Source organism: Centruroides vittatus, unplaced genomic scaffold (assembly GCF_030686945.1).
Source record: "Centruroides vittatus isolate TY-2023 unplaced genomic scaffold, ASM3068694v2 contig_955, whole genome shotgun sequence".
Classification (NCBI taxonomy): domain Eukaryota; kingdom Metazoa; phylum Arthropoda; class Arachnida; order Scorpiones; family Buthidae; genus Centruroides; species Centruroides vittatus.
In genome coordinates, this window is record NW_027122634.1 from 311,529 (window position 1) to 333,116 (window position 21,588).

At 30.8% G+C, this 21,588-nt stretch overlaps 1 protein-coding gene across 1 annotated transcript in view; it reads right to left on the minus strand.

Annotated features, from left to right (window-relative positions):
* Positions 1-21,588, minus strand: part of LOC136985195 (26S proteasome regulatory subunit 8) — a 36,630-nt gene that overhangs the window by 11,952 nt on the left and 3,090 nt on the right. Inside the window, exons 2-3 of the mRNA XM_067282418.1 lie at positions 15,315-15,386; positions 7,426-7,495 (exon numbers count right to left, since the gene is read on the minus strand). Coding sequence (XP_067138519.1) covers positions 7,426-7,495; positions 15,315-15,386 — 142 coding nt within the window. The remainder of the gene's footprint in view (positions 1-7,425; positions 7,496-15,314; positions 15,387-21,588) is intronic.

A 21,588-nucleotide genomic window follows, 5' to 3' on the forward strand; every position in this document is an offset into this window, starting at 1 on the left:
TTGTAAATGGAGGACACAATGTATTGTAAGTCTATACTACTGTATAATGCACTACTGTATTTTCCTAATTGTAGTTTTGTGGTTTTTTCCAACTTCGCTTTAGTCATCACATCGGATAACTCGACACATTTCCCCTTGGGGTGTTGACTTATGTGGACTCGACTGTATTAGAAGTGTATATCAAGTCATTTTATATATGAGTACAAAATACAGAGAAGGATACTAAAATTTAAGAGTTACATAATGCAAAAAAGTATAACATACTGTTCCTTTAAACAGAAACTGTTTAAATGAACAGACTTATTATTCACTGGTTTAATAATCTTGGGGCAGGATTGTACGCATTGGTTCAAGATGACTGGTATATTTTTTCCAAAATTTATATTTTAAAGTTCTACAATACACTTGAGTTTAGTCAACTGTCAATTGGAAATTAACTATTTTCATAGTAGTCAGAGCAAGAGAAACTATTTTGCAAACCAATTTATTATGTCATTCATTAATGAAATTGTTGTATTTTTCATTTATTGTATTTAAATTTTTTCTTTCAAATGATTAAATTTAAATCAATTTTTGATAACTAATAAAAGTGGAATTTGTTTGTCTAATTAAGATGCATGTTTCTTTATGAACTCGAAAGTTTTTCTGAGGTAAATTCATTATATCCATTTTTTGATTCTAACCATCAATTTTAGTACAACTTTTTATAGAGAAATTTTAGATAAAATTATTTGGATACCTAGTCATATACCTGTCACACTAGGATTCCTTATAAAAGGAATCCTAGTGTGGTAGGTCAGAGTTGGAGTTGCACATTTCAAATTTGCTGGAGTTAGAGTCCGACTATGTTTACCAACTCCACCACACTACTTACCACACCATCAGACATAAATTTGTAAAAAAAATAGCTGAAGAAAGACTAAGTCTGAAATGCATACTATCAAAAATAAAATAAATATATTGAGGCTAGTCTTGTGTCTGATGACAGTATAAGTCTAGAAATAAAGAGGCCATTATACAGCTCACTTGTACATTTTAACCTACACAAGAAGTGTATTATAGTATATCTTTTTTGCCACCAAGGATCACTGCTTTAGACATTTGAATGTCAGTCTGCCAAGTGGTGGTGAGTTTCCAAAATACTTGTTACAGGCAAATTTGTAATATTGTGTTAGTGTTATGCTATGATTCAAGAAAGAACTTAAAAATTGAGCAAGCAGCAAAAGTTAAATTTTACATTAAATTAAAAAAATCTGCCATAGAAATCTATGAAATGAAGCATTCATAGGTGACAGATGGCAACTAAGAAGGATGAAACCACAATCTTCAATATCCAAGAACACAAGGCAAGTCAAGAGTGCAACATAGAGCATTTTTTCCCACAACAGCATCATTTTTTTTATCATAAGATTGTGTACTGGAAATGTTCCTACCAGTCAGACAGTGAACTTAAGATTTTACTATGATATTTTGAGGTGACTGTGTATGAATATTAGCCGTGAAAGACCAGAACCCAGATTTGGTTTATAAAGATTTTTGACGATTATCAAAATATGATGATAATCGTCAAAAATTTAAGTATTATATTAATTAAAGCATTCCATAACTGTAGCAATTCCAGTGCAATTGCTACAGTTCATATAGTAGAATGAAATTCTATTATATGAACTGTAGCACAACTAAACCTGGTTTCATCTAGACAACACTTCTGCACACAGTCTTCAAAAGGCAAGAAATTTTGTAAAATAACATGGCAGTCTTCCCTCGCCATCCTTATTGGCCAAATTTAGCCACTTGCAACTTCTTTTTGCTTCCCAGAATGAAACTGAAGCTCAAGAGGGTAGAATTTTGATACAGTTAGAGATCCAGTCCAATTGCAACAGGTGCTTCAAATTTTTTGAAAAAACTCCAAAAAGTGTTTGATGCTTGGCAGAAGTGGTGGGATTACTGTATAAATTCAGTACTAGAGAGGAATACTATGAAAGAAATGGCAGTCAGATTTAAATTAGTTAAATGTTAAAATCTTTATAAACCAAATCTGGCTTCTTTTTGATTGTACTTCATAAATAAGGTGCAACAAAAAATTTAGAAACAATCCATTTTCTAATTTATTTGAAAATTCCGTAATCCCTAATTTTATTATTTTACAAATATTAATGTATAGATAATAAGATATAATGAGTGATTTGATCAACAATCTCCTGAGTCTCTGTCACCATATCATCAACAAAAATTTAAAAAGCTTACTTTCAGCCAAATTTATTTATACCAAATAGTGTTTTCATTTCCTTTACTACTCACTTATTAATATAATAATAGAAAAAATATATTTTGAATATATTGATGTTAATGTTCCACATAATAAAGCATATAAATAGTGTTCTATGGCCTCAAAAAGATTGAGAACCATTGTCCTAGAAGCTTATTCAACCATTTTGCAATTAACAGAAAAACACTAAACTAATTTTTATTAAAAAATTTTAAAATGAAATAATACGTTAAAAGTGTTTTCATCTTGTCCTTTCAATACACATCAGGAAATAACTGTCTCGTGGCAAAGTAGACCTTTCTTTAGAGGTTTCTCATTAGTCTCAATATGTAAAACATTCAAATCTTCCCTCCAGCAATGGCATAATTAAGAAATATATTTTTTGATAAAATATTTGGCAAAATGGTCAGGACAGTAAGTACAAACTTAGAAAAGTTATTTAAAAAATTTTCAGATAAGACAATAAGTTAAAAACGTCTTCATCTTTTCCTTTCAACACACCTCAGGAAAACATTAAGTAAAATGTTTTAAATACATTTTGTGCTTTACTAATACATTATAGTTTAGCCTGATGTTTCTAAATAAGCAAAACAAAATTCTACTATATGAAATCAAATACACTACTTGAGAAAGAAATATCTTTAAATCATTTTGACATTCTGAACATGGAGAACTACTGGATGGTATTCACTATGTAGTTCTCCATGTTCAGAAAGTCAAAAGCTGGTAAAGTACAGTTTATTTACTTAAGAGTTAGATTCAATGGCATCAGGAGTAGATTACAGGGTTGCCAGATTGGCTTTTATTCAGTCTGATTGTCATAAAAAATTTTGTTTGGCTTTTTGGCTTTTTTCGAATAACATCATGATAATTTTATTTTTTAACAAATCTGATTTTATTTTTTTCAGTAGGCATTCTAAGTTGTATATTATTAAAAGAAATGATCTTGGATCAAACTAATTATCTCTATTTCCATTTTGCAACTCCAATAGTTCAAAACTTCGGAAGGTTAAATGGCTTTTTTCAACAAAATAACACAGACCCTTAATAAAGCAGACCCTGCAGTTGCAATAAAGTTTATTTTACACTACAAAACTTTAAAAAGTAGACTTTATGATGGTAATTATAAGAAAAGTATTTCTAAAGTTGATTTTGGAATGAATTTTTTGAATGAATGAGATAAATACCTGCAAGTAAATAATAATGATGAAAAAATCATGCAACGATTTCTAACTATCAAAGAAAGATGTTTTCACATGTTAGAAGAGGCTTTAAATCAAGTTCAACAAAGGCTTCCATCGGCAATGAATTTATTTCAAGATCTAGCGCAATTAAGCCCAAATATAATTTTAAACCAAGCTTTACGACCAAAGTTTTCTGAATTGCCATTTTTGAATTTAGCACAAGACAATCTTAATATGATTGAAGAGCAATACAGGAAATTACCTTTTGTCAATTGGATAGACGAAGATCAATTTATGAAATGTGGAATACCCAATGAAAGTGAGCTTTTTTGGCAAAAAATATTACAAAATCCCCAATTCAAAGAACTTGCGACTTATGCCCTCAATTGCCTAATAACACCCATTGGCAATGCTACAGTAGAGAGGGTGTTTTCACTTTTAACTCATTTTAAGAATAAGGCAAGGAATGGAATGCAACTTTCTCTTCTAGATGCAATTATTAGGATTAGGTCACAACTTTTGTCCTCAAATATATGTTGCAAAGAATTTGTCCCTTCACATAAAATGTTAGAGTATTTTACTTCTGAGAAACTGTATTCCTCTGATTTAGTTTCTTCCCTTAATCATGAAAATATGCTTTTTGAAAAAGAAGCATTAACATAATAAAATAACATTCAAGTATAATTAAAGTATAATGTATATAAAATATATGATAAATTTTGGCTTTTTTCTGGCTTTTTTTACCTTAGTTGGCTCTTTATAAAAATTTAAATCTAGCTACTCTGGTAGATTAATCCAGCCATTTTCCTTCCACAAAAACATTAATTTGTGTATATCAATCTTACAATAACATTCAAACATTTTTGACATTTATCTGGCATTATTCTATATGTTCTGATGATTAAATTTTCTTAAAATGTCAAAAACATGCAACATTCAATTATTATGTTTTCTTTGATTCTATTATTACCATTCTTAAAATTTAAGCCTGTGTAATAACCAGATAAAATTTAATGGAAGGATAAAAAAAGAATCAGTTAACTTTAAAATGTTAATTATTAAAACTCAATAACAATCATTTAATTCTCTTGCAAATCTTGTAACCGGTGCTTCCAAAGTTCGTACGCTAACGTTTTCGGCCCCTCACTAGGTCCTTCTTCAAGCGAAATTTATTCTATTTTCGACCGTTAGATCAAAGAATATCCTCTTTCTGGGTAAAAATTCAAATTGTCCAATTCCGTATCCATGGAAACCACATGCCATCAACATTCCAAACTTTACGTAATACGATCACGCGCTTATCTTCGTGATGTAAACTATCAAAACGCAATCCAATCGTATGTTTATCCATGTCAGTTCCCTGTAATGGTCTCTCTACTCATTTTGCCTCCGTTGGTTCGAATCGCTGTCTTGAATTAGTGCCTGCCATGCCAAAGATAACTTCATCTCGTCCTTCGAATTGATTGGTTGGGTGTACTTGAAGGCTTTACATATCTCCATTTGCTCTAGCCATCGAAGGTGGTCCGCGTGTCGTGTGGTGATGAGGAGTTTAGCGCTCGTGAAGTCCGCTGTTATTTCCTGATCTGAGGCGTAAACCGCAAGCACAGTGCTGTTTCTGTTACTTCTAATATCTTGCTGATGTTCTTTCCACCTAATTTCAACAGATCTTTTCGTAGCGCCAATGTACATTAAATCTCTGTTGAATCTATGGTCCTTTAAAGGAATCGCGTACACCCCTGGGAGTTTTTTTCTGTCTGGCCTATCTTTATCATTACGGAGGATTTGAAAAATTGACGGGCATCTCCTGTATGCGATACGTATTCTTTGTTTCTTTGCAATTCTTTTATATAAGGATGCCAACTGGGGGTTGAATGTTACCGGTACCATTCGTTGTGTCGATTGTCCTAAGCTGTCATTAGTGGGTGGCGCCTGACGCGTACTGTCTTGACATTGCTTCTTTAGCCTCTGTATTATTCCATTATACCCGTGTCTCTTTGCCACTTCTCGTAGGTACTTCACTTCCTATTCAAGTGCTTCCCGTGTCGAGCAGTGCGTGTGCGCCCTTTTCACCAGAGTGCTGAACGCCGTCATTTTGTATTGGTGTGGGTCACACGAATCCACTGGTATGTATACCGGGAAATTATCAGTTTTGCGGTATACGGAGGTATTTATGCCATTTTCCTTTAGCTCAATGCTCAGGTCCAGGAAATGTACCGCTGTCTCGCTATGTTGTTCAAGCTCTACAATGAGGCCATATCAGTTGTCGTTAAACTGTTCTATGAATACATTGATGTCTATGTCTGTTCTCCATAGTACCATGATGTCAGCTACGTATCTTGTATATAAGCTTATGTTGTTACTGTATGGTGGAATTATCCTCTCTTCCAGTTGCCGAATTACAAGCTCACATATGTCGCCTGAGACCGCACTGCCCATGGGTACGCCTCTTCTCTGCTTGTAAGTAATTCCTCCGAATTGGAAAATTGAACAGTAACACATTAAGTGCGCCAATTCCAAAATCTGATTGTGTAACTTCTCGTCGTTCACGTATTGGAATAAAAAGTCCCTAAGCGCGCAAAAACATGGCAGCAATTCGATGGACGGGTACAGGGACCGGAAATCCATGATAATTTCCCAGTATACATACCAGCGGATTCGTGTGACCCACACTAATACAAAATGACGGCATTCAGCACTCTGGTGAAAAGGGTGCACACGCACTGCTCGACACGGGAAGCACTTGAATAGGAAGTGAAGTACCTACGAGAAGTGGCAAAGAGACACGGGTATAATGGAATAATACAGAGGCTAAAGAAGCAATGTCAAGACAGTACGCGTCAGGCGCCACCCACTAATGACAGCTTAGGACAATCGACACAACGAATGGTACCGGTAACATTCAACCCCCAGTTGGCATCCTTATATAAAAGAATTGCAAAGAAACAAAGAATACGTATCGCATACAGGAGATGCCCGTCAATTTTTCAAATCCTCCGTAATGATAAAGATAGGCCAGACAGAAAAAAACTCCCAGGGGTGTACGCGATTCCTTTAAAGGACCATAGATTCAACAGAGATTTAATGTACATTGGCGCCACGAAAAGATCTGTTGAAATTAGGTGGAAAGAACATCAGCAAGATATTAGAAGTAACAGAAACAGCACTGTGCTTGCGGTTTACGCCTCAGATCAGGAAATAACAGCGGACTTCACGAGCGCTAAACTCCTCATCACCACACGACACGCGGACCACCTTCGATGGCTAGAGCAAATGGAGATATGTAAAGCCTTCAAGTACACCCAACCAATCAATTCGAAGGACGAGATGAAGTTATCTTTGGCATGGCAGGTACTAATTCAAGACAGCGATTCGAACCAACGGAGGCAAAATGAGTAGAGAGACCATTACAGGGAACTGACATGGATAAACATACGATTGGATTGCGTTTTGATAGTTTACATCACGAAGATAAGCGCGTGATCGTATTACGTAAAGTTTGGAATGTTGATGGCATGTGGTTTCCATGGATACGGAATTGGACAATTTGAATTTTTACCCAGAAAGAGGATATTCTTTGATCTAACGGTCAAAAATAGAATAAATTTCGCTTGAAGAAGGACCTAGTGAGGGGCCAAAAACGTTAGCGTACGAACTTTGGAAGCACCGGTTACAAGGTTTGCAAGAGAATTAAATAATTTCAACCCGGTGTGTATAGGTGAATTGTACTCAATAACAAATATCAAACCACTTTAATTATATAATACATTCTAATGAACTATCTTTGTAACTGAAACAAAGCTGAAATAAACAAAATGAGAATGTATGCACTAAATGCATCTCTCAACTAAAGTATATATTATAATAATAATAATTTAAGTAAAGAAAATTAAAAACCTATGTAATAGATTGAAATATTTATGTTTAACTTTGAAAAAGTTGGCTACTACAAAAATAACAAGCAAATCATTTTACCTTTAGCATTAAGTTCATTTCTTTGAGCCTGGAGTCTTCTTAAATTTTGGGTTTTTTCAGTCACAACCAACTATATAAAATAAAGCTTTTGTCAAAATATGTTTTAAAATAATTTATTGATTAGATTTCATTACATTTGATTTTATGGTATTGCAGTGTAAAAGGACACAATAAAAATAATAATTAATAAAAAATGGAAAGAAAATATCAAAATGATGATAATCGTCAAAAATTTAAGTATTATATTAATTAAAGCATTCCATAAATTTGATAAATGCTTGTTTTATTTTTTCCTTCAAATATTCAAATGACAGCTAATAAAAAAAACAGTCATTATATTAAATTTAAAATTTTAATAATTTATAAATAAAATGCTTTTGATATTTTTTGCAAAAATAGAAATATTAAAATCATTATCATCTAGATCAGGGATGGGCAACCTTTTTCTATGTAAGGGCCATATTTCAAAACTTTTGAAGTGATGTGGGCCACATGTGAAAAGAGGAAAAAAATGTCGGTAAATCGCTATTATTTATTCGTATATAATTATAAATTAGCATAGGTATACTTAATTTAGCTTCTGGAACTGATGTAAACATAATATAATCGGAAATATTTGGTTAAATATTAGTCACTGCTAGCTTTAAATTAGTTTCAATGTGTCTGTTAGCCAGTTTTTTGTTTTAATTTTTACTAAATTCATTGTGGAAAAACTATTCACATACATAAGTTGCAGAAAATAACATTTGAATTTTTGCAGCATACTTCCTTAAGCTGAGAAACATATATTAATTCATATTTTATGCGGGCCACAAAAAATATTACTGTGAGCCACATGTGGTCTGAGGGCCGTGGGTTGCCCATCCCTGATCTAGATCATGCATGGATAACATGCAGCCCTCCATGACATTTTCTATGACCTACATATTATGAAGTTCATTAATTTAAGTGTATTTACATCATAAATAATTTACAATAAGTTTCAAATGCCAGTGAACAAAAGTTAATGCTATGAGGAATAAATTTCAGATTAGTTATCCACAGTATTCACATCTCCTTTATATATTGCATGGGATGAGGCAACATGAAAGTGTGAGGACTAGGATTTCCTCTGAGAGGCCTTAGAAGTCCTCTCAGAATGTGACATCTAAGTAAGTGCCATTTTCCCATAGAAAATGGGAAAGTGGCATCTAGTTAGTTGGTAGACATGTGAAGAAAGCCCAGAAAACTCCATGAAGTCAGTCTGTTGGTCAGGCGTGAACCCAGGACTAAATATCAGTATTCAGTGGTTTTATCCCCTCATATACTGGTGGATCATGTCTAACACTATGCCAATAACTGATACATAAAACTGACACTGATGCATGTTTAAAATATTGATAGCAACATTTTAAATTTTAGAATATTGACATACTGAAACCAATAAAATATCAAATAGCAGTATTTATCATCAACAATGAACAGTTTTTGCTTATTTCACCATAACAATTCCCCAGCAATCAGGAAATTGCATTACAGTGTTAAAAATTTTGAGGAGTTTGTTTTTACCACTGTAGTACAAACTCTTAATAGCTGGGGACTTGTTATGTTGAAAGTAGTAGAGTTGTTTGATGTTGACAATAAATAGATATTTGTCAATAATAACAAATACCAATATTTGGAATTTTTTCAGTTTCAGTATATTGACATTCTAAAATCTAAACTATCGATATCAATAGTATAGAAAATTTATTGGTTTCAGTTTGATAGATCAATTATCAGCACAGCACTAAGTAATCACCAATATCCCATGTAATTCTTAATATTAGCAAGCAATTGCACTGTCAGTACTTCTTTGCATTGTAAATTTATAGCCGACACTATCTATTAACCTAGTGATTGTAAATTTCAAATGTATCTTCAAATCATTATATAATTAACACTTTTTGATCCTTCTTGATGATGATCAATAATTTTCAGTATTTATTGAATGATTGAGTCTCAGTATCAAGCCCAATACTTATATAAAAAGTTTGATTTAGAACAGTCCATGTCTCCTTTATACATTTGTAGACTTGGCAATGTATGAAAACTATTAAATAATCTAAGGTTGCTTAGTCTAAATAATCAAACTGAGACATCTAAGGTTCCCTAAATATTAAAAAACTGATCAAAAAATTTTAACTCTCAAAGTTCTCACTAAAGTTAATTAAATAAGCAATTTAAGAAATAATATTTGTATCTATAATTTTATTTCTAATATTACAATATTACACATAATTTGTTTCCATGTAGAAGTTTACATAAAATCCAAATTGTTTTAGTGTTTCAGCTAAATTTCTCATAACTGTTCCAAAAATTCAGACATCAGTATATTAAAATAAAAATAATCATGCCAATAAATGAACACAGTATAAAAAAAAATATTGTAAATATAATATAAAATTAAACTTTCCAATATTATTCTATTGAAACTAGTGATGTGACGAATATTCGATTACTACCCAGTATTCAGCCTATTTTTCGCTATTCAGCCGAATACTTAAATCACTATTCGGCAAATACCAAATATTTAATCACTATTTGGCCGAATACTGAATACTTAAAAACACAGTAAATTAATCATTTTGGTAACTTTTATTAATGCTGAACATTAAACTATAATTATTAAAGTTAATAAGAAATAGCATCTAACTCTAGTATTAAATTATTTTGTAATTAAGTAATATTATAGCCTGATATCTTATGGCAGGGGTGGCCAACAAGTCGATTGCGATCGACCGGTCGATCGCTCGCGATGTCTTGACTTAATGTATTACATATTTTGTAACCGAACGCAACAGTATGCATGCAGTTATGACTCTATTCATAAGCAGTGCACGTATGTCGTACTGAAACACAGCGTGTAAACATAGTATGTATTTCACACGTCTCCCCACTTAGACTATGCCTATGACAACAAGTCGATCGCGACACATTTTTAAGATAAAAAGTAGATCTTATGTACACAAAAGTTGGCCACCCCTGTCTTATGGCATTGATGGCGTGTAGGTTAGAATGTATCGGGCATTAATGTTATTGTTTAGTTAATTATGTTATATTCGTATTCGCGTATATTTTTATATTTTTTATGATATTTTAAAATGATTTACGAAACATTTTATTGAAACTTATCGTATTTAATGAAAGAATTTACCTATTTCTAGATGAGTAACTAATATATAATTTATTTTATTTATAAAGCAAAGAATGAGCATTTCTCATTATATACAAAAGATAACATTTGAAATCATGTTAATTTTAAAAATATTGACAAAAACAATAGCAACAAAATATCACAAAACTTCACAAATAGAAACCCCCCAATAATATATTTGAACTGTTCCACACTGGGGAGAAACTAGACCATATGTCCCCACTAAAGTATATCCTTAGGGTACTATTTAGTCTACAAATATGTAGTAAAAACAAAATTTTAGTGCTTAATTAAAAAGTTAAAAAGATTGATTGCAAATAAAATAACTTACATCTAAATACCAACAACTGCTGAATCATATCGGCCTATTTACGGCTATTACATAAATTATAAACCAATTTGGAACTAGAGGTAGATGTTAGGCTCCATCTCATATTAACTTTAATTATAATAATTTGATTAATTAATTTAAATAATTTAGACCTACTGGAAGAAAAAATCGTAGTGACAGCAGGCCAATAGAGAGCAGGGTGCACGATCCTTGCCATAATGTGGTTTGTGCACCAATTTTCATACGTGCGTTAATCAAGCTGAATAGTTTGGCCGAATATTTGGCCACTCGGCCACGCTCCTGGCCGAATATACTATTCGTTACATCTCTAATTGAAACTATTAACTTGTAAACCAAATATAATGCAGCTTAATACAACATGAAACTGCTTATAATACAAATAAAATTTTATTTCCAATTTCCTCTCTTTGAAAGTTAATTATTTCAAAAGTTGTTATTTTCAGCATTCAAAAAAATTGTACAGTATGAATATGTAATAATCTTATCTTCTACATTAAAATAAAAATTCAGTAAAGCATAACATGAACTTATAATAAAGACCGAATTTTTGGGCCCTATTACTCAAATTTTATTGTGTTCACAATATAATTAAAAGAAAGACTCGAAATTTTGGTTTGCTATTAATAATTCTTATTTTTTCTGATAAGGAAGAAATCATCTATTAAATTAGGTAAATTTTTGATCATTTTATATTTTTTGATTAAAAATAAAAAATTTGATAATTAAATTCCAATAGTGAGATCATTGTAAAAATATAACTAGATACTGTAAATATTTTTTGGTTTACAATAAACTCAATTCTGACTTAAATAAAGAATAAGATTTAATTTTATTCTCTCTAGACCTAGATTTGATATATTGACAAATCCAAATCAAATTAAGAGTTAATACAAGCTTGTCTGGTGCTTGAAAATATGGATCAAATATATTTTTATTAGAAAAGTGTTTACAGAAATTGTTCTCTGCAAGCTTGGATGACTATACTTACATGATTCACAACTCATAACATTGTACAGTGACTACAAGAATTCCTTTTAGCAAACAGCAAATGATCATGGACTTTGAAAATATATATTTCTCAGTTAAACTAGTACTCTGTTTCTGCTTCTTAAGGGATCTACCTTTTGAATGATTCCAGTTGCCAAAACTCATCAAAATTCAGTCCTAGAATTAGCATACATGATGTTACTCATCCTTTTTCAATTTAAAAGACATATCCAAAACAGAGGAATATTTAAAGATAACTCTAAAGCAAACCTTCTCTGTAAACTAATTAAAAGAAAATTTTATTATATATGTTATATCTAGAAATATATTTCTACACTAGATATATAGATGATGTCCTTACAATCTGGAAATCCAAATCTAATATAAATGCATTTTTATAATATAGAGAAGAGTTTATATGCAGGCCTAGTAGTACATTTTCTTAATATCTCAGTAACAGACAGGGCTGTCATTACTGGCACATACAAGGAACTTATATTCCATCTATTGTCATTGCAGATCAACATATCCAATCTTTTATAAATTCTCAACATTCAGAGATCTTATCAGAAGGTTTGAATCTACTACACAAGCATAAAAACATCTTAAAGGAATCAAGGATCATTAAAATCTTAGCAATTGATTAGAAATTGAAGAGTAACCATAAACTTATTATTGGATTATTCAGAAAGTTTAACTAGATGGTATCAAAACATAAATTGGACTGGATTGGATTGATACTCTAAAGCAACACAATACTTGGGTAATCTGCCAGGAGGAGATGCCACTGAGGAGAATTTTCTTTAGAAAATTGGCCCCTATTTAGGTGTTAGACGTATAAAGAAAATCTAGAAAACTATGTGGCCAGCTTGTTAGTGAGACACAAAACCACAACCAACCAGTGTTCAATGATTTTATTTACTTGGTCACTGAATCAAAACTGATAAACATTTAAAAGTTATTGAAAACATGATTTAAACATTTGTTATGAAAAGCAATATTTCAAGTCTTCTTTAGAAAAAAGTCATTTGTGTTTAATTTATTTAAGATTATTTTATTTCTTTTTCATAAGATATTTGACATCTGATGCTTTTTTCACTAGAAAGACAAAAATGCAACATAAGCAACAAAATAAATATTTGCTGTTTATGGAATTATTCACACTAAAACAGTTATTAACAAATAGTTTTCTAAGTCTAGAACTGGAAATTTTAATCTTAAATCCAAGAATGCTTTAATAGACCCTCTATCACTAATCAGGAAACTAAATGACAACCAAATCAGGAAACTAATACAGAATAATCCTCAATACATGACACATGAATTAGCAAAGATACTCAAAATATTCAAAACCACATTCATGTAAATTTAGTAAAGCTTGGTTTTATGACTAGAATTAGGACAACTATGCACTAAAAATCAAATGGTTATAAATCACATAAGTTATATGACTAATGAGTGATGTTAAAACTGATATGATTTTTATAACCATTTATGATTTTTAATGCCTAGTTGTCCTAGCTTTAGTTATAACATACAAATCCTACATAATTTGACCAAAATAAACTTTATAGATTGCATCTTCATTTGCAACTGGCTTTACAAATGCACAAAAACACATTTTAGAAGCTAATAGCAAAAGGTGGCATAAAATGAATTGTTTACATCAAACTAAAAAGGCATTGGTATGAGTAAAATAAGCCACTGTTAATTACTTCCAAGTCTAGTCATCATCTGAAGAAAGTCAGGCTCTGGCAATGAATCCTTCATTGTGAGCTCCTTCCAAAAATCAAATAATAAATTCAGTTAAGTACTGATTGAATAAAACTACTTAAAGGCAGTGATCTAGAAAAAAATGTACGGCAGTGACCACATTAGCACAATGTCAAGCTTTATGTCTCTGTTCACTTGACAAGAATTGTTGTAGCTCAACAGATTTTCTATTTCAATTTCCATGTTCACTAGAGATCTACTGATCACTGAACATGAAAATAGAATATCACTCTCATTCCAGTCTTTGCAAACTCTCCTAATTGAAAGAACTTCTTTTTTTTAGATAATATAAAAACAACCTTGAGCACTTTTGCTAATAAACCTAAGAAATTTTATAAGAATGGCATCTTCAAGCTACATGAAAGATAGATGATAATAAAACAAAACGATGAATATAAATACACATCATTTTGTTCCATTAAACAACACACAAAACAAACCTTTAAATTTTTTAAAATTGGCATAAACTTTCTAGATAATTTAATACTGTGTATACTCATAAAAAAATCCTGAATGAAGATCCTCTAGAAACCACAATCGTCGTCCTACCAAAATTAGATTGATAGAAAAATCATCGCAATAACCAAAAGCAAAAAGAGCAAACACTTTAGAATGATAATCTACAAAACCACTTTGAAAACGTATCATTAAGAAGCAAGCATGTAAATTCACTTTTTTTTACAATCTATTACATAGCATGCTTCCTAAAGACAAAGACAAAATTGCAGGTGTGTATGTTATTGTATATGATATCATCTAGAGCAGTGTTTCCCAATCTTTTCAGATTAGCAATACACTTTGAATTTAATAAGATTCATGCAACAAATAATAATTTTTAAAATAAAAATGCTTATAATCGACACAATCGTAATGCACTTTCATATATGTTTTTGTCTATTACAAAATAACTGTATCAAATATAATGAAACCAAATGTATAGTTTAAAAAGTTATTTAACAAAAATGACCAAAAAAAGTCTTATTCCTAATGTGATAATTGTGCCTATTTTGTTTGCATGATTTCTTTATTCAGTGACAAATAGTTAACAAGGAAAATTTAAACTAAATTACAGTTGATTTTAAAACAGGATAATACAGAACTTAAACTTAAAAAGACAAAAACTCACAATTTTACAAATATACTATAAAAATACAGAGACTATTTGAATCAATGCATAAAGAGCTAGTATCAATCTTTAAACTGGTAAGGTGTAACATTTATAGAAGTTCCAAAGTCTGCACACACAGATGCAAACAACTTTTATGAGGGTGTATGCTGATGCCACAAATTTTGCAGCAATTGACATTTTAGTAAATGCCTCTTTCTCCCTTCAGTCAGCTGTCAGTAAAAAGATGAAAGTTAAGTAAATTGTAAAAAAAGACTTTAAAATTTTAATAAATATTTAATATTTTTGCAGCATACCAATTAGCAAACACTGATCTTGAAAGATCTACTTTAATTACAACTTGTTTATATAGGTTGCATGTCCTAATCATTTAAAAATGGATATCAAAGAACACCAGTAGGGATTTCAATATAGCATGAGCTAAGTACATCAAAGTATTTAAAATATATAAACACACATTAAAAATACCTGCTTACCTGCAATTCTTCAATTTTATTTATATAATATTGTTTTAATCCATCTCCTTTCTGAGTTTCTTCCACTTCCATCTAGAAAATAAATTATGGACATTAACAAATAATAAAAAGCAACATTTTTTTACTACTATTTGACTTGTAATAAATCATTAATATTTTAATATGTAAAAATAAGCAGTAAATTCTATATAGTTCTTTACTTAATACTGTACACAATATCATATTCTATCATAAAATAGATACAGTCAAACCTTGGGTTTTGAACTTAATTTGTTCCTAAAAGTTATTTGAAAGCCAATTTGTTCTCAAACCGAAATAATTTTTCCATAACAATATAAAATGGATTAATCCATTCAGGATCCTCAAAACAAAGCCTTTTTTCCTTTTTTTACTTTATTAACTGTATTTCATGCATAAAAATGCCTACAAATGCAATATAATAATATATCTGTATCCATTTTATATATACATATATACTACATCTCAAAGCCCAATGATATATTAATAAACCAACAAATGCCTAAATAATCGGGCTAATATATGGCTATAATTAAATAATAAATACAAATGAATTTGGTCTAGAGGTAAGCATTAGGCACCATCTCTTATCTCAATTAATAATTATAATTTTTAATAAATTATAATTATTAATTGAGATAAGAGATGGTGCCTAATGCTTACCTCTAGACCAAATTCATTTGTATTTATTATTTAATTATAGCCATATATTAGCCCGATTATTTAGGCATTTGTTGGTTTATTAACTGACACATAATCAAACTCAAAGTTAATCTGTTAGCCAAACGGGTTTATCCTACGCATGTCATAAAATACTAGTTTAGCCCAGGACAATCTAGTTTGGCCTAAATACTTTAAGCTTAACTAGTTTGACCTAGGTCAAACTGATTTATTCGTTGCAAGTGATAAAATAAACACGTTGGAACCTGTTAACGCGAGGATTCCCCTCTCACGCTCCTTTCTATCATGCTTTCATTGCCTATTCGTGTTTTTCATGAACTATAGAGGGTGCAGCATTTTTACAAAATGGTTACTTTATCTGGGTCATTTTTAACTAGTAATGTAAAATTAATCATATATTACTGTCCAATATAATGATATATATCATAAAAACAGCACAGCTCTGAACCTTAAAAGTACAATTACAGGATATTTTAATGCAAACACAAATGTTTTCGATCTACACAGGAGATCTTCCTCAAGTTAAAGCATTCTCGAATGGAATGCAGAAATGGAACATTTTTAAGATTATTTGAAAAACACACAAACAAGAATTTTTTAAAAATTTTTAAATATGAACTATATGATATATGCTGCTTAACACGTTCATGGCGTCAGTAGATAAACGTTTAGGCAGCTGCTGGGCATTACGAGTCATGGGTGACTCATAGTCTATTTTAATACAGGACGGCACGAGTCACCCGTGCTTCATACTATTAAATTAATATATTTTATTGAACATAATAAAATAATATCGATATATCAAGTATGATGTTTGTAGAATAATGTTATCAAAACATATGTGCTGCCCCACAGAAAAACAAGCAATTATGTCTGTTGCCCTAACTAGACATGTCCATATGAGTCACATGTGTCTCACATAACCCCGTGAACATGTTAAATACTGATCACTTCTAATCAATATCGTTTTTTATAATTAAGTAGACTATGTTTGAATAAATATTGTTCATCTAATTGATTGCCTTTTAATTTTATTTTAACCATTAATATACTTGAATAATAATTCTAAATCAGTTTGGCCTAGGTCAAACTAATTAAGCCTAAAATATTTAGGCCAAACTAGATTGTCCTGGGCTAAACTAGTATATCCTGACACACGTAGGATAAACCCGTTTGGCCTGAAATTGGGTTTGGCCAGTAACATATATATAGAAAGGAAAATGTTCTGTCACCACCAACTGAAACCGAAACCACCACTTTACAAAAATTTTGGAGGATGTTGCAGGATCTCCCAATTCTGCTGTGCCAACCACAGTTTGGTTTGGAGTATAGTCCAGATTTAGCCCTCCTTGGATTTTCATTTATTTGGACCTTTACAGAAATTTTTGGCAGGGAAACATTTTATGGATCAGGAGGAATTGAAAGACACAGTTCTGGATTACTTCAGCAACAGTATCATGAAGGGATGTTCAAACTAGTGTCACGATGGGATAAATGTTTCAATGTTTACAGCAATTATGTCGAGAAATAAACAAAAGTATGTAGTTTTTGTGAAATGTATTAAATATTTTCTTTAATTATAAATGTTACTGTAATTTCAGCCTGTACCTTTAATATTGGACTCCCCTTGTATTATATTAATAAATTTTAGTTATTTAATTTGAGTTAAGTACCTTTAAATGTTGTGGATGTCATTTATATTACACAAATGTCAATTAATGCTGTTTTTATCAATTAATTTGATTTAATTGAATTGAGACACATACTGAAAACAGTAGTTGTATCTTATCTGTATGCACATTTAAATTAATTTAAATAACAACATTGTCGATGATTTGTGTTGTGACATCTAATGACACAAAGCGATCTGGATGCCACTAATTTCTGAATCAGTAGTCCTGTCTGGTGGGCCATCAACTTTCTTTAACACAGAAAGTATACAGATTGATCATCTGTCTCTCTCTAATCTTGTCTTGTTGAATAGCCTTCTTGGCAACCGAGTTATCATAAGGAAACCAGAGCAAATATAGCATTCAAAATTTTGTTTGTAAACTGAGGCATTTGAAACCCAAGGTTTGACTGTTATTTATGTATTATTTACTTTTCTGTTTTGTAACAGTAAAACTATCTTGTTGATAATGCAGAGTTCCCAAGTCAATTTTTTTGATATTGTCCATTTTTTTTTATTTCTTACATTTATTACAATCATTTATTTGAATGATATCAATTATTTCTCCAAAGATGTTTTATATAAAATCTTTTATAAATACAGATGAAACAAGCCAAAGATTCTTTTGTAAATAATCAACTAAAACAAGAATTACATTAAGAATAAATTACAATCATTCATGCTTAATTTCATGATAATTATGATCAATTTTATGCTTAATATTTATTCTAATAATTTTAATTAAAAATAAATTTTTTAATAGTCTCAAGAAAAACTTTAACTTTAAATCTCCTTAAACAAAGTTTTCATCTGTTGAAAAAATTTGGTAGTTTCAATTTTTCAACAATTAAAAAAATTCAACTTTAAAATATGCAAATTTGTAGCAGATATTTGCATATCTTAATATAAAAACCATTTACAATCATCTTTCATATGATTTAAATTCAAAACAAAAATCTCAGTTATAAATGAGCAATTACTCATTGTGACAGTATCACAATGCTGAGCTGCAATTTTTAATCATATTTTTTTAATTTATTTAATTTCAAATATATGTCCCACCTCAAATTAGTAGTGCCTTGCCCCTGTACAGTAAATCAAATATTTCCTGTTAGCAGCAGAATCATGTCAGTCATTATCTAATTCCTTTCAGGAGAAAATTTTTTAATTGAAAAAAACATGACTTCCAGTTTGCATTGGAAGTTCATATATTAATAATGTATGGAAGTTAATCGGGGCATCATGCTCCAAAACTTTCCATATATGATTAATCTCATTGTTCATCTATTGAACTCCATTCTTGAGATATGGAAGAACAGACAGAGACAACAGTGGATTTTTATGTCTACTATTTTTTCAAATTGTAGCTCAATAATACAAAATAATAATAATAATAAACAAACTGTTACTATTTCTTTTCAGCAGAACAATATTTATTTCCCAAATGTGTTCAGCCCATGTAATAGTCCCTTCTTTAGGTAACAACTATACTATCTATTGCGATGCGAAAAAAAAAGGAACATTTTCAAAATGAACGTGTATAATTCAAAACAAAGAAAGCTTGTTTCCACATAGTTGAAAACAGAACCTTTTTTCAGAGAATATGTTTAATTCAAATAAAATTCAGATGTGTAAGGTATAAAAGAGAATGAATATTCATATACAAAAATACAAAATAAATAAAATAAATTTAAAGACTATAAATATCATACAAGGCTAACTCATAAGTGAGGGAGAGAAGTTAAGGGATACCATAAAAGGGCTTTCAAGCAGAGGAGCTGGTTTCTGCATCTTTTTAATTAATACAGTTATCTTCTTCAATGCTTTAAATATTTCCAGGATTTCAAGGTTCCTTATTTGTGTAGTGTTGAAAGGCAGTATATATTAACTCAGCACCTTTTAGGTTAACTGTAACCCCCAGTTCTGAGGCAAAGGTGAATAGAACTATAATAGTTTTTTTCTTTTCTACAGTGTAATCTTCCTTCATCCATGCACTTTGCAATTTCATTATACACAGTTTTTAGCAACTTGTTGTAGGTGACCACTTGGAAAAGCAATATGTAGATGATGGCATCTACATACTGCAACTGAGTACCTCTGTACCAATTGCTGAACTATTTATCTGGGTACCCATGTTGTATGACTGTTATATATATGTTATATATATGTTCAATATTTCTCAGCTCTAAGTCTATCAATCAACAGTACAATAGGTAAATGCCCTTTTAACTAAAGCTCTAAAAACTGACAGCTTAAAAACGTATAGATCATCAAAAACAGCCAGGATAAAGATGGGATGAATGATACCTAGGCTCACAAAAAATGTTAGTGGAGATTTGACTCCCTCTAAGTATGATGTTCAGGTCTAGGAAATATGTGGCATATCACTTTCTTGATCTAGCTTAAAGATGTCCAAACTGTTATTAACAAATCGTAGGCACAAAAAACCTTTCACACTCTATTTCTAGCAGACAAAGTAATGAGCACTTAATGAGTGCTCATTACTAGTAATGTACACAGTAATGAGTGCTCATTACTTTGTCTGCTAGAAATAGTGTGTGAAAGGTTTTTTGTGCCTACGATTTTAAATTAGTTCTAGCATTGTGTGCAGAGGTTATTAACAAAATTCAAGGATTTAATTACAGGTTTATTCCTCAATATAATTAGGATGTCATTGATATATCTAGCACAGAAGATCATATACAGGAGGAACATAGGTAGAACTGAATGTTTTAAAGAGCTTATAACCAACTCACATAAATATCCAGAGCCTATTGCTACTTCTACTTGTAAGTACATTTGATCATTAAATAAAGGATATGTAGCCAACAAGATAGGTAAGCTCTAAGAATCCCTGATGATAACAGGAGGAGTGTCCTGCATGATTCAAACTGACGACTGTCATGGGAAATTTATGACAATGTTTTTATTTTATCTAGCATGAAACATGTATTTTCCGGCAATATGCCCACATGATGGCTTTCTGTAATACTAAATGGCACTTGCGCATGGGTGTACATTTATTCTACATTAAAAAAAAATCGTTAAGAATATTGTAATTTGTTCTATTTTCTTCTGATAAAAATACCTAATGTATCAGAGGCAGCCAATCATAAAAATTCAATATTGTGTAAAAATGCAACTACTTATATGGTAAACAACAATAAATATGCATTCACCATTACTAATAAATCTGAAGACATTTATGTCAGAATAGAAAATTATGTGAAAAAGTGCATTTGTAATTTTTCCAGTAACAGTTCAAAATACCTTTTCATATGTCACAATCTTCATTTGAAGAACGTAATATGCATATAATTATGATAGCAGCCAAAATAACTTCTCTTTTCAGTGCTCTGAACCTCACTGCATCAGTTTTACAGTAGCTAACTTAAAGCAGAAATAGCTTAACTGTCTTTTAACAAAGTGACTTTAAGCAGTTTTACCTTTAATTTAGCACCCTTTATTATGGGTAATAAAACAATTGTTGCAAGATAACATTTTTCAGTTAAAATACAGAATAAACATTGCAGAAAAACAAACTATGCAGGAACAAAGAATATGGGAAAAATTAGCATTATATATATACAGTAAAACCTGTCTATAGTGATAACACACGGTTCCTTTCAAAAAGTAGTCTTTTAGACAGGTGGTGCTGTAATACCGTATTTCCATATGTATTTTGCATACTTTTTAGCCATTTCTACTAAGCAAAACTTGAGGTGAACAAAAATAAGCAAATTTTTTTCAGCAATAGAGCTATATTGGTATTTTATTCTTATTGAATAACTCGATTAACAGGAGTCATCATGATTTTATGAGAGATTTAATACCAATATTTTAAAGATTAATACAGTATTCGCATTTTCTTGATTATAATGATGCACACTTTTTTTTTCTAACTTA